Source organism: Apium graveolens, chromosome 2 (assembly GCF_009905375.1).
Source record: "Apium graveolens cultivar Ventura chromosome 2, ASM990537v1, whole genome shotgun sequence".
Lineage (NCBI taxonomy): Eukaryota > Viridiplantae > Streptophyta > Magnoliopsida > Apiales > Apiaceae > Apium > Apium graveolens.
In genome coordinates, this window is record NC_133648.1 from 84,900,732 (window position 1) to 84,921,507 (window position 20,776).

At 36.2% G+C, this 20,776-nt stretch overlaps 3 protein-coding genes across 3 annotated transcripts; all 3 read left to right on the plus strand.

The window, feature by feature from the left end:
* Positions 1 to 15,749: 15,749 nt before the first annotated feature.
* LOC141691059 (uncharacterized) lies at positions 15,750 to 16,286 on the plus strand. The gene has a single exon (XM_074495806.1). It carries the CDS (start codon positions 15,750 to 15,752, stop codon positions 16,284 to 16,286), a length of 537 nt encoding a protein of 178 aa, XP_074351907.1.
* A 9-nt stretch (positions 16,287 to 16,295) lies between these two features.
* On the plus strand, positions 16,296 to 17,150 carry LOC141691067 (uncharacterized). The gene is made up of 2 exons (XM_074495815.1): positions 16,296 to 16,502; positions 16,584 to 17,150. Exons 1-2 carry the CDS (start codon positions 16,296 to 16,298, stop codon positions 17,148 to 17,150), a joined length of 774 nt encoding a protein of 257 aa, XP_074351916.1.
* A 707-nt stretch (positions 17,151 to 17,857) lies between these two features.
* LOC141691074 (uncharacterized) lies at positions 17,858 to 19,733 on the plus strand. The gene is made up of 3 exons (XM_074495821.1): positions 17,858 to 18,121; positions 18,801 to 19,312; positions 19,430 to 19,733. The coding sequence occupies exons 1-3, from the start codon at positions 17,858 to 17,860 to the stop codon at positions 19,731 to 19,733; spliced, it is 1,080 nt and encodes a 359-aa protein (XP_074351922.1).
* The last annotated feature ends 1,043 nt before the right edge of the window (positions 19,734 to 20,776 follow it).

The window sequence follows — 20,776 nt, forward strand, 5'->3', positions numbered from 1 at the left end:
CTTACTTTAAATATTTCCAGAGATTATTTCCAAACTTTATCAAAACTATTTTTGGAAGGTTAGAACGGATCCCAAAACTCGTTTTCAAATTTAAGATCTTCCTTTCAAAGGGGATTTAAATACTCGCTCAAAAATCTGAGGGATCCGGCTCCGTGATGTATTTTTATATTCGCAACAAGGTTGCTGTTTTGATAAAAGAGTTTTTGATTACTTACTCAACACTCGAGAAGTAAAATTCTTCGAATAAGTTAATCCATTAACAGGCATCGCCTGGGAAATATCGGTGAGTTTTCCTTTCCATCTAGATACGACTTCTTGGTGGAGCCGTATCAACAAGTTTCTACTTGGAGAAAGGGGAGACGAGCTTTACGTTTCAGAGTCATGGATTTCATCTGAACTAGGAATGACGTAAGTGGCCGAGTGGCGCCGGCCCAGCCTTATTTATTGGCCAAAATGGCCCGAAAGTTCCGCTAAGACGGTCCATTCATTAGGAGTCCAGTGTTCGGTTGACAAGTAAATCCGACTGTTCTCCTCTACATGTAGAAAATAGTGGGGTTGCACTACTACGACTGATCATCGTGAGTGGTCTTCCTGGCGCGGCGAACTCCCGTAATGAGTTCATCATCCAATTAGATATTTCTGCAACACTACCCAGAGCACTTCGATAGAAAGGCTACGGTTGGGCAATTGTTGAGTGTTGGCAGGGTCGAGTTTTCAAAATGATGTTTTCATCAAATGAAGTATCTCGTAACTTCATTTTATTTTGATGATATTTCAGAGATTGACTCTATACAAGTTTTGTCTTGTAACTTCATCTATGGGATGAACTATTTATACCTTGAACGGTGGTAGTTCAAGTAGTATTCTAAAAAGATATAAGTATATTGGAGTATCTTGTAACTTCATCTTTTCAACTTATATCTAGTTAATGATTATCTTATGCATGACAAAGATTTTCAGAAAAACGTTGAGACAAGGTTAGATATATGAGATCACCTTGCAATGATATTTTTTCTACAGTTATAAACTGGAATCTTATGTATATTATGCATGGAAGAGGATTTCCAAGATTTTGAAAAGTATAAATACATATATACTGATTATTTTACGACTTGGTCGCGTTAAGATATCAAACTTGGTTCATTTCTTCTTGACCAAGACTTTCATGAGTACTATGAGAATGCTCATATTTTATTAATTATTATACATATTATTTCGGTGGGCTTGTTGCTCACCCTTGCTTTCTTCTTTTATCACACAACAACAGATAGACAAGATGAACAGGATCAAGCTCCCAATTCGTGAGTGGTTAGGAAATGTTCCGCAGTTTCCTGTAGGCGTTGATGCCGTTGTAGCTGAGGTAGGAACTACCAATAGGCTAGGCTTTCAACTTTTTTTATGCCAGACTTATGTATATTTATGAATTGTAATATTGGAAAGGAATATGTAAATTTATTCAGAAACCCTTTTGAGGTGTAATATCTTATAATTGTGGAATAAAATGACTTGTGTTAGTTTTGGATATCCATCTCTGAGACTATAACTTGTGTTGTGTGTGTGTATATTGTGGGGTCATAGTACGCAGTAGTTGGTTGATTATTAAGATTAAGTATTATTAAGAGAAATGGAACTTGTGACAACCCGGATCCCCGACCCCGGATTTGGGGGTGTTACAGAAATGCTATCAGAGCTAAGCGTTATAAACCTCAGAGATGATATGACGTTAAAATAATAAGTTCACTAAGATAATAAGAACTCTTGCCAAGTTAATAGTCAGACTACCTAATGTAGTACTGATAGTTAAAACCCTTATGGGAACCCTTATAAATATCGTGATAGAAGCGTAGTTTGTTATCGTATATGGTAGCGGGACTCCGAACCCTGAGGTTGAGGAGCAACAACGTGATGATGTTTTATTAGTTATTGGAGATCAGATTGTGGATCCGATAGAGCGTCCTAACGTGGGACCGGATGATGTTCATATTGAGGATGTAGCGGTTGAGGATGTTGTCCTAGAAGGGATTATTGCTGAGAAGGATCCCATGGAGGATCCTGACAAGAATGAATAAAGGACCACTGAGGAATTGATGACCATGGTTAGGGCGACTACTAGAGGTTGGATTGGCCGGTCACTACCGGAGGTTCGTTCAAGTTTGTAAAGATAGTAGCCCCTTTAACGCGGCTTACTCATAAGACTGAGAAGTTCAAATGGACAGAAAAATGCGAGAACAGCTTTTAAGAACTAAAGCAAAGGTTGGTGACGGTCCCTATGTTGGCGTTGCCAGATGGAAAAGGAGATTTTATGATGTGTAGTGACGCTTCGTATAAGGAATTAGGGTGCTTCTTATATAGCACAGCAAGGTAATCGCGTACGCGTTAAGACAATTAAGGGAATATAAAATTCGATGTCCCCACCCATGAGCTTGGGCTCGTGGCAATAGTTTTGCCCTAAATATTGGAGGCACTACTTGTATGGAGAGAAATGCGAGATTTACACAAGCCATAAGTGCTCTAGTGCATTTTCACGCAGAAAGAGCTCAACATGCGCCAGAGGAGGTGGTTAGAGCTAATCAAGGATTACGATTATGAGATTCTTTATCATTCAGGGAAAGCCAAAATGGTGGCTAATGCTCTTAGTATAAAAGAGAGACTCAAGATGAAAATGTCTTTGGGAAAGTTGATAAGAGATTTTGAGAAAATGGAAATAGAAGTGAAGGTAACCGGAGCCGGTACCAAAAAGCTGTTTGAGATTGCAATAAAGCCTGAATTATTAGAAAAGATCATATTGTGCCAAGAAAAAGTGATGAATGAAGGCAGAGAGCCAAAAAATAGAGAAGAGATTAATATCGAGAAAGATGATAAGGGAATAATGAGGTATTCCTACAGAATTTAGGTTCCAAACGTTCAAGAGCTTAAGGTCGAGATCTTAGATGAAAGCCGTAGTTCGAGGAAAAAGATTTAGGGCAAACCCTTAATGTGATAGTCAGGGAGGTCGCCATCAAGAAAGAAAGAACCCATAATATAATGAAATGAAAAACAAGGATTTTAACGTATAAGATAACCCTGATTATGGGAGAAGGATGAAACATTTCATACTGAGAAAACAGAAGTCGAGCAAGATAGGGAGAACCAGGATGGTACTCCTATGGGGCAATTCATGGACCTGCCTAAATAAAAAATATACTTTTATTCCCAAACACCACCCTGAGGAAACAATGCGGTGGGAAATTCTTTCAGGACCTTTAAGTCACTAACCTCTCAGAGTTCCAAGGAACAAGCTGACCTAGCCAAGGCAAGAGCCTGGGTAAAGGAAATAGATGAATGATTTTATATTCTAAATGATTGATGAAGCGCAAAATACTGTTTTTGTCACTTACCTTCCTAAGAGAGAGGCCGCCTACTGGTGAAAGGCGAAGAAAAACACGGGGCCAGAGGTTATAATAAACTGATTAAAGTTCAGTCAATTATTTTCGGGAAAGTACTTCCCAAGGTTATAGAGATAGAGTAAAAGCTTTAGAGCCAGAACAAAGGCAGACGAGTATGATGAGTTATGAATCTAGGTTGTTAAAGTCATCAAGGTTCGTCTGAAGGACACGAATCCAGAATGACGGGATGTTTGAAATGAATGCTTATGTGGTGTTGGTTCATGAAATGGTTGTAATAGAAATGAAAATAAAAGACTGAAAGTGGAAAGGAATATAAAGGAAATAGAGTTGAGAAATGATAAGGGAGTTAGGTATGGGAAATCCTAAGAAACCCTTGCAATAAATATAGAGAAATGTTTCATCATCAGCGCGATGGTGACTGATCATGAGATAAATTCAAGGTTGAAGGCGTAAGCGATACGTATAGTTAATCCCCTTGAAGTTGAGAGTATTCGATGAAACTTTGAGATAGATCGATGGATTAATAAGAAAACACGGGTGGACTTAGGAGACATGAAAGCAAGAAATTAGGAAATTGGATGAAGGAAGTGACCTTCAAGAATGTGAAGTGTATGTAAGACATGTGACTTGATACCTAGAAATGGAGACGCCAAGTATAAAAGATGTCCCATCATTGAGGTGGCTATTGAGATAACTAACAGAAGTAAATGAGGATTTAGTAAAAAGAAGTTCACGTTGAACACGACCAATATTTTTCAGAACATCCCTGTTATCATTACCAAATCAGGCAAGAAAAGTGGATAACCATTGTTATCTTTTGGAGGCCATATGGATTGACCTCATTTTGGATAAGGATATTATTATGAAATTAGGCATAGACTATCGAGGTGAGAATGATTGAATAAGATAATCTATCCAGGATATATGACTTGATTTATCCATGGAAGAGTGTAAGTATCTTTTAAAGGTGGAATTAAGGATAAAACCCTGATAACTTGAGATGAACCCTAGGGGAATGTATAAAGGTTGGCATTTCACCCTTAATAGGGACATTATGAGTTTGGGTAGTACGGAATGAAGGATGTAAGGATAACCTTAAAGGTTTTACAAGGAGAAAGGTAGTATTCAAAGTTCTCAAGCATAGAAATTTTGATAAAGGAAATATGACGTAATTATAATAATGCCAGGTGGGGCACGTGTTGAACCATAAGAAAGTATAGATCGATCCAATGAGGGTCGAGATTGGTGAAAACAAGGACCCAAGATAAAAGACGTCCTAAGTATGATCGAGAGTCTGTCGTGACAATGATCACCTCTAAAGACCGAGGCAGTGACTTATGGAAAAATGGTGATTTTTTTTACTAACAAGAACTTAAGAAGAGCATTTTCACATAAGTAGTGATTGAAAATGAGGTAGAAAATTTAGTTGAAGGTGGTTAAAATGACATTGATTTCAAGAAAATATTACTATCAGGAAAGGCCAAAGAGGTGGCTGACACTTTAAGTATAATAGGATAATTATAGTCGCTCGTGCCAGAGGAATATAGTGATGATGGTTAAAGCCATGAAGGTTGTATTATGGTTTAAAAGATTGACATTCCTTCTGATGATTGTGTGATACTCAACCGTAATAGTAGTTTGGTAAAGATTTAATTCATGTAATCGCCGTAAGCGGGCTATCTATCTTAGACGGTCCTATCTTGAGAATAAGCCAGGACCATATTTCAAAAAGGACTAAATAATCCTTTTAGTTAAGTCTTCTATTGAATGCATATGATTAAGAATGATATTAACCTGCTATCGTTGCTTTGATTGAAACTCTTCTGTAATTTTATATGCTTCATGACATGAATGTACGTCAGGATCTGGAGTGTTCTTCATGAATCATGAATGGTGATTATGTTAACTCCTTAAAAGATTTTGATACGGCAGATATGGACTCCGTATGATTAGATATTAAGATTTCGAGGAAAACGAATGACTACCGTAGGACATCGATGAACCATAGTAATGTAACAATGATTCTACAAGTAATGAGCCGATTATAACCGTAAAAGTTGTATTAGAATGGATGTTGAGATTGAGTACCACTAATCGGGTCGTGGTGATGTATAATTTATCATTGATAGACTAATTAAGTCGATTATCTACCTATTGAATATTTATTCCTTCTTATGAATAGAGAGCCGTATTAGCATACGAGGAAGGTTGCAGTGCAAGCATAGAATTCTAGTAATGATGATGTCTAGAATGAAATCCCAGATTCGATTTTCGCTGTAGAGGGGGTTTCAACGGTGATTGTTTATAAGCTCGAGCAAGAGCATGGGTTCATAGAATGATGGACAGAATAGCAAAAATATTCAGGCACGTGAATTGCGATGCAATAATACTGGATATTGATATAGATACTTATGTTTCATTCTCCTTTGATAAACCTCTATAGTTTAGAGGTAGATTCCAAGCCAGATATTTTATGGTAGTATATTTTTTATATAATGCTCTTAAATTCGTTATTTTCTCTCCTTTTCATTTTGTATAAGCTGAGAAGAACAACCCTTCTAGAAGGGGAGGTATTGCCGAATGACTATCTATCTGTGTGATAGAAGCCTAATAGGATACCATCTATTGTTAATTGTTTGTCAAGTACTAAAGGATGGCCACCTTATGTACTAACTATGCGATTTAACAAATGTTCATGATCATAGTGATCTCTCAATAAAATCTTGTACTTCTATACGATGGATCAAGCTTTCGAAGATGGAAGCAGCTAGAAAGGAAGTAGTATCAGTGTGGTGGTATTCCGAATCTAACGCGTTCGTGATACTAAGGTTGATGCAATTATTACAAGGTTATAGAACGATAATGAGCAAAAGTGTAATTAGTATAAAATTTGGTACGGAAGATAGTAACGTTTACGAACAAGAAAAGAAGGAGTATCGAGAAGCAAAAGCTATAGTGCTAGAAGCTATGCTGAGAGTCTGTGCAATAGACTTGAAAGAATTTGGAATGATCATTTATCGCAGATTGAGTTTTCTTATGATAATAGATCATATGTCATTATCGAGATGTCGCCTTATGAAATCCTTGAGAGAAGACAATGTCGATCTCCCTTATATTAGGATGAAGTTGTAGAGCGCAAGATGCTCGGACCAGCAGTAGTCCAAAGGACCAGGGATATAATAGATCTAATCAGAGGACGGCTGGTAGTAGCCCAAGATGGACATAAGAGGTATGCTGATTTAACTCGAAAGGACAAAGAGTATGGAATAGGGGACCTAGTGTAGTTAAAGGTATCCCCTTGGAAAGGATTGTTGAGGTTTGGAAAGAAAGGAAAGCTATGTCCACGATTTGTTGGACCCTTGGATATATTAAGACGTATTGGGAAGTTAGCATCTGAGCTAGCCCTACCCCCGAACCTGTAGCAAGTTCTTAACATGTTTCACGTATCAATGTTAAGGAAGTGTAATCCGGATGCCAGACAAATAGGCGCATATAAGCGCATAGACATGCAACCAGACGTAAGCTATATGGGGCAACCAGGAAGGGTTATAGATCGAAAAGGAACAAGTGCTTAGGAGAAGGGTTATCAAACTAGTCAGAGTTTGGTGGTAGAATCACAATGTGGGAAAATTTACTTGAGTGTTAGAAAGTGAAATTCCAAGAGAGTATCCCTATTCATTTTCTATCTGATTCCGGGACGGAATCCTTTTAAGGAGGGGAGACTGTAATAACCCCAATTTTTGGAATTTTTGAAACACTGATGAATAGTAACTTTTGCTGATGATGCTGATTAAAGAAAATTATCAGACCACGCTGTGTAGGAGTACTGTTACGGAAATTTTAAGATCGTATTAGTATTCCTTGAAGTAAATGAGTGTATGTGAAGATCGTCAGAATCCAAATCCGAACACTTTGATTTTTTCCCGAAAATCCACCAGATACCGATAGAATTGAGTATAAGATAACATGATTAAAAGGATTTAAATTCAAGGATTTTTTCCCGTTATACTGTTGTTGTGATTTAATTTATTGATGCATTATCTTGAGATAAGTGCATGGTTATTATTAACAAAATCTTGCGATATATTGGAGCATGTGATATGATATTTATATGCATGCCTGTTTCGTAATCTTGATATTCTATTGTCAATTCAAATGCTTATAAGTTGCATAATACCTATGCTAGAGATAAGCAGTAGTTTCGTATACCCTTAGTATAGGGGACCCAGAGTTGAACATTTTTCTAAACCGGGAGGCGATGTTCCCGAGTATATTATATATATATATAAATAGTTTCCAAAACTATTAATCGAATAATATTTATTTGATAGTTTTATATTATAAATGAATATTATTTTGAATATTCATTCGAGGACTTATGATTCCTCTTATTTTATTTAATAAATATTATTTTGAATATTCATTCGAAGACTTATGACTCCGCTTATTTTATTAAAAAATATTCTTTATTTTATTAAAAAATAATGTTTCGATATTTGCCAAGTATTCGGAAAATAATTGATACTATCAAATCATTCTTACTTTAAATATTTCCAGAGATTATTTCCAAACTTTATCAAAACTATTTTTGGAAGGTTAGAACAGATCCCAAAACTCGTTTTCAAATTTAAGATCTTCCTTTCAAACGGGATTTAAATACTCGCTCAAAAATCTGAGGGATCCGGCTCCGTGATGTATTTTTATATTCACAACAAGGTTGCTGTTTTGATAAAAGAGTCTTTGATTACTTACCCAACACTCGGGAAGTAAAATTCTTCGAATAAGTTAATCCATTAACAGGCATCGCCTGGGAAATATTGGTGAGTTTTCCTTTCCATCTAGATACGACTTCTTGGTGGAGCCGTATCAACAAGTTTCTACTTGGGGAAAGGGGAGACGAGCTTTACGTTTCAGAGTCATGGATTTCATCTGAACTAGGAGTGGCGTAAGGGGCCGAGTGGCGCCGACCCAACCTTATTTATTGGCCAAAATGGCCCGGAAGTTCCGCTAAAACAGTCCATTCCTTAGGAGTCCAGTGTTCGGTTGACAAGTAAATCCGACTGTTCTCCTCTACATGTAGAAAATGGCGGGGTTGCACTACTGCGACTGATCATCGTGAGTGGTCTTCCTGGCGCGGCGAACTCCCGTAATGAGTTCATCATCCAATTGGATATTTCTGCAACACTACCCAGAGCACTTTGATAGAAAGGCTACGGTTGGGAGATTGTTGAGTGTTGGCAGGGTCGAGTTTTCAAAATGATGTTTTCATCAAATGAAGTATCTCGTAACTTCATTTTATTTTGATGATATTTCAGAGATTGACTCTATACAAGTTTTGTCTTGTAACTTCATCTATGGGATGAACTATTTATACCTTGAACGGTGGTAGTTCAAGTAGTATTCTAAAAAGATATAAGTATATTGGAGTATCTTGTAACTTCATCTTTTCAACTTATATCTAGTTAATGTTTATCTTAAGCATGACAAAGATTTTCAGAAAAACGTTGAGACAAGGTTAGATATATGAGATCACCTTGCAATGATATTTTTATACAGTTATAAACTGGAACCCTATGTATATTATGCATGGAAGAGGATTTCCAAGATTTTGAAAAGTATATATACATATATACTGATTATTTTGCGACTTGGTCGCGTTAAGATATCAAACTTGGTTCATTTCTTCTTGACCAAGACTTTCATGAGTACTATGAGAATGCTCATATATTGTTAATTATTATACATATTATTTCGGTGGGCTTGTTGCTCACCCTTTCTTTCTTCTTTCTTCACACAACAACAGATAGACAAGATGAACATAATCAAGCTCCCAATTCGTGAGCGGTTAGGAAATGTTCCGCAGTTTCCTGTAGGCGTTGATGCCGTTGTAGCTGAGGTAGGAACTACCAATAGGCTAGGCTTTCAACTTTTGTTGTGCCGGACTTATATATATTTAGGAATTGTAATAATGGCAAGAAATATGTAAATTTATTCAGAAACCCTTTTGAGGTGTAATGGCTTATAATTGTGGAATAAAATGACTTGTGTTAGTTCTGGATATTCATCTCTGAGACTATAACTTGTGGTGTGTGTGTATATTGTGGGGTCACAGTACGCAGTAGTTGGTTGATTATTAAGATTAAGTATTATTAAATGAAATGGAACTCGTGACAACCCGAATCCCCGACCCCGGATTTGGGGGGTGTTACAATATCTATGACATAGAGCTTGCGCTCTTGTTTGAGGACAATCCTCAAGTTCCTCTGCCAGTCAAGGAAGTTTGTTCCTGTCAGCTTGTCCTTCTCAAGGACTGATCGCACAGAGAAGTTGTTTGAATTGATTGCCATTTGATATCTACAATGTTTAAAATGCATAAGATAAATTTTTCTATAAATGATTATTAAATTATGCTTAAGGGATTATTCATATATATTCAAAATATATATCTTCCACTATTTTATCAAATTAATAGCCCTAACTATTAATTCGGAAAGAGTATCTTCTATATACTTTCTAGTGAGCCAAGATCCAAATTTTCACAACATTTTAGTTGAGCTTTGGCTTTACTCCTAAAACATGATTCAATAAGGTAGACAACATTTGTCAATTATATCAAGTATATAACTCTTGGATAGTTTAGTGGAACAACATTTATTCTTATTTATCCAATAAATCTCACCAAACTCTATGCCTCTAAGTTCACAATCCTATTGTGGTAACTTAGTTAAGTCAAAACCCAAAGGTCTAAAAGTATCATATACTTCAACACGCCATCCCACGATAGATGGGAGTACTTCGCTCTGGTGAACCCACTCCTTATCGATCTAGGGGTTAACGCATTGGACATATTGGAAGGCATCTAAATAACTTAATATAAACATTAGGGGTTTATTAGTATTATAACGATCATGATCCCATCATAAAGAGATTCCCAATTTTTCCTTGAACAAAATACTTCAAATCAATACTCATCAATAGTTTGATTTCCAGGTAGTGGAGGAGTCACATCGATCTCACTTAAAACCCACAGCCTCACAAGTTCTATGAACCTGTTGTTGACAAAATCACCCCATATCGGAAATAAAGAAGATTCGTATTTCATTCCGTGTTTCATAAACACGAGAATCTCATAATCGTTTGTAAATTTTAAAATCTTGAGTCATTACAGATTTTATCTTGTTTAGGCAAGGCATGGGTGACGTATCTAATACATACATTCATGCATGATTAATCTAATTAAAGCATGCATTATTAACTATTCTATACATACATTCATAAATCAATATGTAAAGTGCGGTATGTAAATATGCTGGGTTATGGCCTTTATCCTATGTGATCCTTTCAAGCTAATGAAAGGATCAAGGTCAATTTATGGTGAATAATATAAATACAATTATAATTACATGTCTTCATTCTTCTTGCCTCGATTGCTGCTTCTCCTCTTGGATCATTCCTTCTTGAAGTACATTACATAAAAACAACTTATACTAATGTACTTACATAAGAAAACTCGAGTTACATTCGAGGTATTATATTTACAAGAATAATGAAAATGACATGCAAGTCGTATTTATAAAACCAAAACCATAAACTTTAATCTAAAGGTCTTAAGGCCATAACCAGCACTATGCTCAAGTAAACAAATAAAGTATTTTGAGAAAAAAAATAAAATAAAGCGGGGCTCCGGGGGCGACAGCCCTCGGGCGAGGTCGGGGGCGGTAGCCCTGGAAGGGGGTTAGGGGGCGGAAGCCCCCGGGCGAGGTTAGGGGGAGGCAGCCCTCAGCCGGGGTTCGGGGCGGCAGCCTAGGGCGGGGGTTCGGGGGAGGCAGGCCCCAGGCGGGGTCCGGGGGCGGCAGACCCCGGCTGGGGTCGAGCTGAACCAGTCTAGTACAGAAATCTCAATTTCGGAACAACAGATCATATCTGAACCAATCTCTGCCTCTACTGCATCATATGCAGTTCCAGAAGCATGTATCATATACATACTGAACATACCCCGTTTCACAGATCATGTCAACACACCATCTGTCCAACATATTAGATCATTATCTATAAACCAAATATCATGCATAACATACAAATCGCATACTGATCAGTCATGGCAAATTTATTACGTGCTCATATCGCTATATGCATAAACATCACGTGAATATCCAGAAAGCTCTACATAATTAGCTCGATCACAAATCAACATAACGACATGCATATTAAATCTCATATATAAATCGTATCACATACGTACATGGCAGATCTGATTCATGCTTAATATATTAAAAAACTGTAAAACACGTAACCAAATTATCCCATTATACACATAGCTCTGATGCCATTGTTAGGGATTCGAGCATAAAAACGCAACAGAAAAACAAAATTTTCGAATCCCTACCGCAGGATCTATGTATAATGACGGATAATTATGGAGAATAGATGTTTTACCTTAAGAAGCTTTACGTTAATGGAAAGATGGAGGTCTTGAATGATCACCACGTATCCCGTCGCTGAAACGATCTACGCCTTGAAGGTATCCACACGAATGATCACCCGGAGGATGGGTGTGTACTAGCACGTTGTTGAGGCCGCCTTCTTGCTCTCTCTATCTCTCTTCAAGCTGCTAGGATTTATGTTTTATCAAATAAAACGTGTAACCCTAATTCTATTAGAAAGAGATATTATATATACAAGATTTAATGGGCCTCCAACCCTAAACTGAATTTTAGAGTTATTATTATTATTAAATTCAAAATTGTAATTATTGTATTATTAAGTCTCACTTAATCATCCAATAACTTAATTTCAGATTTAATATTAAATTCGAATTTCTTATTTATTTAATTAATTAATTCACACTTAATTAATAACAAATAATTTGAATTACTTACATTTAATTTAAATCCGAATTTAAATTAAATAAACCTCCAATTATTCTTTGTGCGACCTTTTAGGTTATTATTACGTTGGCAACAATTTTAAATCTAATTTAAAATCATAAATAATGAGCGGCATCTAGTAATACATCTTGTTACCCAAGTAATAATAATTAAATCAGTGATCAATTAAACCTTTCATGAATAATGTACAATGTAATATAATCCCTTTAGCCTTATATTAAAGATCAAACTTGAGGCATGCAATGTGTCATCCTTTGTTAATGTTCAATCCTTCTTTCCTTGATCAATGAGTAAACTATTAAACAAATCAGTATTTGAGCACGACCATGCATTTTATAGTCTTACTCAATCAAGAGGCCAATAATATCACTCCTTTAATAAAGGAGGGATAAATCCCATCTAGATCATTCATATTTCTCATACGATTCATAATGTACCCAATGTCTATTTTTATTATTACCCGGTCAAGGATAACTTTCAATAGTCTCCTAGGATATCAATTCTCGTATAGAAATATAATGATTTCAGGTGAAAGGACCAATACATCATTATCACTGTGAGATTAACTTATGACAATATAAACATGTGGTATCTCACAACGGGTCAATCCAGCATCATGTATTTAATACATGTGCCTGTGTTTTGACTTTAGTATCACTATACCTATGATCAATGAGATGTGATCATCAGCCAATAAACACACTAGTCTCAATGTATTTATTATTGTCCCTTAACAATAATACTTGACTACGGACCTTTAGGAATATTAATACTATTCTCATAATCTAATTTCTAAGTCACGTACTTAGAGATATAGATTTACATATCATATTCCAAGGACATTTATTAATCTAACATCTTATCGTAGAAAATAAAGATATAATAAATTACTAAAGAATAATCCATATAATCATAATTAATAATCCAAATGTTTCATAATATAAACATAATAGTGTTATCTCTAGGGCGCAAACACTAACACTTTGATCGGAGATGGTGATACAGGGATGATTCTAGTCAGTTTTGGCCGGAGTTGTATGGCTGGAATGATTTGGAATTGAAACCCCATGAAAAACACACCAAATGGTGCTGTTTTTGGCCTGCAAAAGGGTTGCCAGAAGTACAACCGGTCACCGGAATCTGGAAAATTTCCGGCAAGTTTCTTGGTGACCCAGTTGGTTCTTCCTGACCCGATTTCAACCCGATTTTGATCCGTTTTGTCAGAAGTTCAATTTCTGACAAGTGTTTTTGGGAATTTTATTTTTATTTTTATTAATTATATAAATCAGTTTTATTTATTTTTTAAATTGATTAATTAATTAATTAATTGATTTATATTATAAATAATTCTGAAATATTTTATAAAATTTGAAATTAATTATTTCTTTAATTATATATTATTTCTTTATTATTTATTAATTATTTAAAAAAAATTAATTATTTTGATAATTAATCAAATTTTTTTCAATAAATCATAATAAATTCATTTTAATTCCAAAAACAATTATGGAAAAATCATTTTCAATTTTGATTTTTCCTAAATAATTATTTAAAAACATTTTTGAGGTTCAATAATTTTGAATAATTAATTATATTGAATAATAAATTGATTTATTCTTATTTATCGTACAATAATTGAACCATTTATTCGATTTAAGCGAAACGAAAGCCCTTCGACTCAGAAAAATGATCTGTTTTCATTAAATATAATTTTAAATCCTAATTCCTTTTAGAATCGAGTCGAATTTCAATATTTATTTGTTTATATGCCTTATTACTTATAGAGATGAGTTCAATAAATCCTGAAAAATAGGAAACGAGCCAGATATTGTTTAGAGATGCAAATAGCGAGTCGAGTTCGATTCTAGAAATTATTTTAAACCTAAAATGACTATATGGCTTATGTGCTATGTGAATTATATGGTTAATCGAGTCCTAATTGTTATTAATTATTATACGAGTCAATTATACGCGTACGAGTAGACGATAAGGGCTATGTGACGGTTTGAGACGCGACTGAGATATAAGTTGACTAAATAATCATCTTTCTTTGATAGAGTCGAAGCCAACAAGGCAGATCGAGCCGGTGTTAGAGAATGGTGATATACTTGTGGCAGATTGCGTGAAAGGCAAGTTTTTCCCTATTCTAAATTTAGAATAATGAATTGCTTTCAGATTCTTATCATAGTTACACACTTATAATTTCTGTTCACAAACACTGATACACAATTATGATTCCTTTCTTCATATCTTATTTCGATTCCTGATTTCTCCTAATTTGTCGAATCCTCTATTCATTTTCCAATAGTTTATATATATACATATATCCCGATATATTCAGATGTTGGGATACATCAAAGCATACCGATTGTTCTAGTTGTTAATCTATGGACTGGATGGTGAAGATTAGGATCAGGTTTACACTTGATCCTAAGGATCGGGAATTAATCGGATCCCTGTATTGGGCCATAGAGCCTGGGTACCCGAATGGATCTATACATTACGGTATAGATCTGTACTGTATCATGGCCAATCAGCAGGATATAGGTGCAAACTTGTGTCCAGTTTAGTTTATTGATACTCGCCGATAATGGCCTTTATTCTTTCTTGCAAGGTTATATCTTTACAGATGTAACCAAATTATCGGTTCATTTAGTTATTATAACACTCCTTATATATTGTGGACTTGTTGAACAACTTATGGCTCACCCCCTCTTTGTTAGTATTCACCTTATTATTTTCAGTTAAGAAGGAAAATAAAACCTATCGGGACTCGCGTGGTAAAGAAACGAGTCAAGCAGCGGGACCCTCTAATACCAAAAGTGCTGATCCCGATTCAGAAAGAAAGCTTTGAGTTACCTGAGCAGGTGTAGTGTAGATGGATATGGTGTGTGTTTGAATAAAAGTAAATTTAGTTTAAAACTTGTTTAGACAATGGTTTGCAATAAAGAGAGTTATGTGAGATTTTAAATTTGGTTTGTAATAAAAGTAGAGTGTTGTTCTTGTTTTCATACTTTAACCTAAAAAGATCCTGGTTAGTATTAAAGGGGTTAAATATGCATCTACTTAATTATTATACAGGTTTGGTAGTTGGCTAGTAACCCCCAGATCTAAACCCCGGGTTTGGAGGGCGTTACAGATACCCACCAACACTGATCAACAAGAAGAAAACCATAATGATGAGCAATCTGATAAAAGCAATGACAGAAGGAAATCGAAGCATAAAAAGTCCAGATCGAGAACTGAGATACCTGAGTCAGTCAAGAAAGAACTACAAGAAGTAAAAGATATGATCTAAAGAATTCTTGGTGTTCCGAGACCTCTAGAAAAGGCAAACCAGATGAGCTATGTTGATTCTCCTTTCGCAGATCATATTTCCCTTGTCGAAATTCCAAAATGCTTCACAGTCCCTCACATGAAGCAGTATGACGGATCGACAGACCCTCAATAAAACATTGTTTAATACAAACAACGAATGTTCATGGTGCCCATACCTGGAGAATATAGGGAGCCCTGTATGTGTAAGGGATTCAGATCACCACTAAGTGGACCAGCTTTACAATGGTTCATGGGATTACCAAATGGGAGTATCAGGACATTTGCTGGATTAGAAGATTCATTTAACTTACAGTTGGCGAGTAGCAGACAATTTGATAAAACTACAAGTGATTTGTACAAGGTTTATCAAAAATATAGAGAACCCCTCAGAGATTACTTGACCAGATTCAACAGAGAAAAGGTCAGTATAACAAAATGTGACACTCCTACGACAATTGAGGCATTTAGGAGAGGATTTGAAAGAGAATCACCACTTCACGACGAATTGACAAAATATCCATGTAAGACTATGGACGACGTCCAAGCTAAGGCTATGGCGCAGGTACGTTTGGAAGAAGACAAGAGAGAAAACGAGAATAAGTATTATCAGCCAAGTAGGATGGTGACGACGTCAAGACTTAAAGATTATAAAGCAGATTACAAGCCGTACTCACGTAGCTCACGAGAAGAGTAACACGTGAACATGTCACAGACTCGAGCCGATTGGAGAAAAGATCTTAATCTGCCTCCCACGTTTGACAACTATGGTTTCAACGTGACGCCTGCAGTATTGGTTAAAGAATTTGGGAAGTTAGGTAACGAAGTTAGGTGGCCTCTAAAGACCAATAAGCCCAAGTCAAATCCTGATTCAAAGTTGTGGTGTGAATTCCATGGGGATTACAGGCATAGGGTTAACGACTGTGTAGCACTAAGAAAAGAAATAGAACCCTTTGTCAAGATGGAATACTTAACATAATACATGTCGACACAGAAAATAAATCATGTTCAAAGAGAGAAAACTCCTACAAAACTGCCACCGCCACCGCCTCACCACAAAGTAATCAACTACATTGCTGGTGGGTCTGAAATTTGTGGAGCTACATATTCTCAAGCCAAAATGATCGCTAGAGGAAAATCCTTACAAGTCTCAAGTGCCGACATCATGGAGGATGATTTGGTTATCTTTCAATTTGGTGACACAGACATGGAACACATTGTAGCACCCCAACATGACAGTTTGGTGATCTCCTTACCCATTGGAAACTATCTTATAAAAAGAATACTAGTGGATAATGGAAGTGATGCTAATATAATGATGTTTGACATGTTATTCCAAATGGGATTAAGTGAAGCAAATATTGAGAAAATATTTACAACACTCGTTAGCTTCAGCAGTGAGACAAAAAGAACTATAGGGGAAATTCATCTACCTACGTATGTTGGAGGAATCAATTTGTTTCAGAGACTTTTGGTCATTGCCGGAGGATCCACCTATAACATAATTCTGGGACAAGCGTGGATTCACGACATAAAGGCGGTCCCGTCAAAACTACATTAGATGGTAAAATTTCCTACACCTTGGGGAGTCCAACAAATTCACGGTGATCAAGCTATGGCACGAGAGTGTTACAAAACTTGCTTAAAACCCACTGTACAATATGTTCAGAAGGAACCACCTACCATCGAATTAAAAGGACCAGAAAATCTATCGGAAGTAAAGTTGATAACTAAAGACAAAAAGGTCCTGATAGGAGAAGACATGTCACCTCATATAGAAGCTAACTTGGTTGAGTTCTTAACAACGAGATTGGACACATTTTCCTGGGGACATGATGATATCACTGGAATCAGCCCAGACATCATTACGCACAAACTGAACGTTAACCCCAACTACGCTCCTGTCCAATAGAAGAGACGCAAGTTTGGACCGGAAAGAAATAAGATAATTAATAAAGAAGTCGACAAGTTATTGAAAAACGGAATGATTCGTGAAGTTGATTACCTAGAATGGTTGGCAAATATAGTAATCTTGCAAAAGAAGAATGGAAAATGGAGAGTTTGTATTGACTATACGGATTTAAACAAAGCATATCCTAAAGACCGTATCCGTTATCACACATTGATACGATGGTTGACTCTATAGCATGACACGAGTTGTTTACATTTCTTGATGTGTCAAGTGGTTTTAATCAAATTCGAATGGAACCATCGGACGCAGAGAAAACAACCTTCGTGACAGATAAAGGTATATATTGCTACTTAGAAATGCCTTTTAGATTAAGGAATGCGGGAGCAACTTTTCAACGACTGGTGAATAAGATGTTCAAAGAACAAATCAGAGATACAATGGAGGTGTATATTGATGACATGGTGGTAAAGTCAAAGAATGCAGCCGATCATGTCAAGGATTTGGATCAAGTATTCAACGAATTACGTGCATATAATATGAAACTTAAACCATCCAAGTGCAACTTTGCAGTGTCTTTAGGGAAGTTTTTAGGACACATGGTGACTAGAAGAGGAATAGAGGCGAGTCCGGAGCAAATAAAAGCTATCTCTAAAATTACGAGTCCAAGATTCGTTGAAGAAGTACAAAAACTTACAGGATGAGTTGCGACACTCAATAGATTTATATCACGATCATCAGATAGATGCAAAACCATTCAATGACGTACTCAGGAAAAATAAATGGTTTGAATGGGAAACAAGACATGAGGTGGTCCCGGAGGAGTTAAAGAAATATTTGTCTACAACACCACTATTATCTAAACCTATCCCGGGTGAAACTCTATATGTGTACCTGTCGGTAACATATCATGTCATCGGCGGTGTCCTGGTACGAGAATAATATGGATCATAATTTCCCATCTACTATGTGAGTCGAAGTTTGCTAGACGCAGAAACTAGATACACGTCTTTGGAAAAACTGGTATTAGCCCTGTTAACAACGTCAACGAAGCTGAGACACTATTTTGAAACATACAAAATAGGTGTCAAAATGAATTACCCATTGAAGAACGTGTTGAGCAAGCCAGAGCTGACAGGACGAATGGCGAAGTGGTCAATACGTCTGAGCATGTATGATATTATTTACGATTCACGAACAGCCATCAAGTCTCAAGCATTAGCTGACTTTGTGGCCGACTTCAGTCCTAATCTGTTATGTCAAGCAGATCAGGAACTTTAACACTTGATTTCTACAATAAAGGTAGAACCCTGGTCGCTCTACACAGATGGCGCATCTAACGACAATGGGACAGGAGTAGGACTAGTACTGAAGTCGCCACAAGGGGACACCTTGGCATATTCTATTTGCTATGAATTTAAAGCAACAAATAATGAATCTGAATATGAGGCATTGATAATTGGGATGACGACAGCTCTGGACTTGAACATAATACATCCAGAAGTCAATTGTGACTCCTTACTCATTGTGAATCACGTAAGGGGAACTTGTGAGGCTAAAGATTGCAAAATGATGGCATATTTAGAAATTGTCAAGAAGCTACAGAGTAAGTTCGGTTCTTTCACAATACGACAAGTCCTAAGGGAACAAAATATTCAGGCAGATGCCTTGGTAAGTGTTGGGGAAGTATCCCGACAAATGAACATCTCGAACATCCCTATTATTCACATTCTGAAACCAGCTATGGAGAGGAATGAAGAAAAGCACTCGGTCATGGATATAGAAGAAGGAGAACATCATAGTTGGACAATAAAGTACAAGGAATTCCTGTTGAAAGACATTTCTTTTAACAAAAAAATGAAGCCAGGGCATTCAAGATGAAGGCCCATATTTTGTTTGATTGATGGTGTATTATTCAAAAAATCTGTTAGCGGCCTGTTGCAGAGATGTTTAGAGAAAGGAGAATATGGACAAGTCTTACGTGATGTGCACGACGGAGACTGTGGTAATCATACGGGTGGTAGAAACTTGTCATGTAAGATCCTTAAAATGGGGTACTATTGGCCTACGGTGAAACAAGATCCTATTGAATACGTTAAAAGGTGTGACGCCTGCCAAAGACATGCACCAATCATACATCAACCATCAGAACTATTACATTCTTCCATCCCGTCATGGCCATTCATGAAGTGGGGAATGGACATAGTAGGGAAAATGCCCCCAGCTCCGGGATAAAAGGTGTTCTTGTTGGCAATGACGGATTACTTCTCAAAATGGATCGAAGTCGAGGCCTGCAGGAAAATTAAATATAAAAAAGTAACCTCGTTCATTGAAAAGAACATATTATGCAGATTTGGTATTCCTTCTGAAATAATTTGTGACAACGGCTCACAATTCATCTGCAATAAGACTGAATATTTTTGTAGAATATGGAACATTAACCTAGTGAAATCTACTCCAAGGTATCCACAAGCTAACGGGCAAGCCGAGTCTAGAAACAAGATTATCATCAACAATTTGAATAGGAGACTGACATCATACAAAGGGAAATGGGTTGAACAACTCCCTTTGGTGTTATGGTCACATAGGACAACACCAAAAACATCAACTAGACAGACTCCCTTTAGCCTAGTCTATGTTTGGTAAACTTTGAAATGGGGAAGTTCTATTTTTAAATATTATATTGCCTTTTTTTTTCTCTCATAAAGTGTTGGCAAAGAGTCCTTTAAAGTGTAGTTATTGATATAAATTGTTTATATTCTCTGTTGGTGAATACCAAAAAAAATGTAGGTATAGATTTAAAAGTGTAGGTAAGAGCTTAAAAGGTCCACATAAAAGTGTAACTATTGATAACAAGCTGTAGCCATTGATAACTTTGTTTTTTAAAATTTAGTGTTATAATAGCTAATATGGTGTTACCATAGCCTTATGGTTACACCAAATATGATGTAACAAATATCGTAATTGTGTTACCATAGATCTATAGTTACACCGAATTTAATGTTACAAAAATAATAAAAGTGTAGACATAGATGTCCTATGGTTACACTTTTTCGGTATTACTAAAAATTGAAAAAGTTTTACCATAGACCCCTATGGTAGCATTGATATTAGTTACGATCCTATTTTTCGAAAAAGTGTTACCATAGCCATTTTCTTCACTTTCAGCAACACTTTTTGGCCTATATTCAAACTTTTTTGGTGTTACAATAGGCTTTTTATGGTGTAGTGTACGTCATGACAAAAAATATGTCAAGAAAAAGTTATAACAAGCAGCA

Excerpts from the sequence above, each read along its gene's own strand:
- LOC141691059 (XM_074495806.1), top strand. The coding sequence starts at position 15,750 with ATGTTCATGGTGCCCATACCTGGAGAATATAGGGAGCCCTGTATGTGT.
- LOC141691067 (XM_074495815.1), top strand. The coding sequence starts at position 16,296 with ATGTCACAGACTCGAGCCGATTGGAGAAAAGATCTTAATCTGCCTCCC. Across the intron at positions 16,503-16,583 it reads ATGGGGATTACAGGCATAGG|AAAATAAATCATGTTCAAAG; the intron begins GTTAACGACTGT and ends ATGTCGACACAG.
- LOC141691074 (XM_074495821.1), top strand. The coding sequence starts at position 17,858 with ATGCCTTTTAGATTAAGGAATGCGGGAGCAACTTTTCAACGACTGGTG. Across the intron at positions 18,122-18,800 it reads TGACTAGAAGAGGAATAGAG|GTAGAACCCTGGTCGCTCTA; the intron begins GCGAGTCCGGAG and ends TCTACAATAAAG. Across the intron at positions 19,313-19,429 it reads CATCATAGTTGGACAATAAA|CGGCCTGTTGCAGAGATGTT; the intron begins GTACAAGGAATT and ends AAAATCTGTTAG.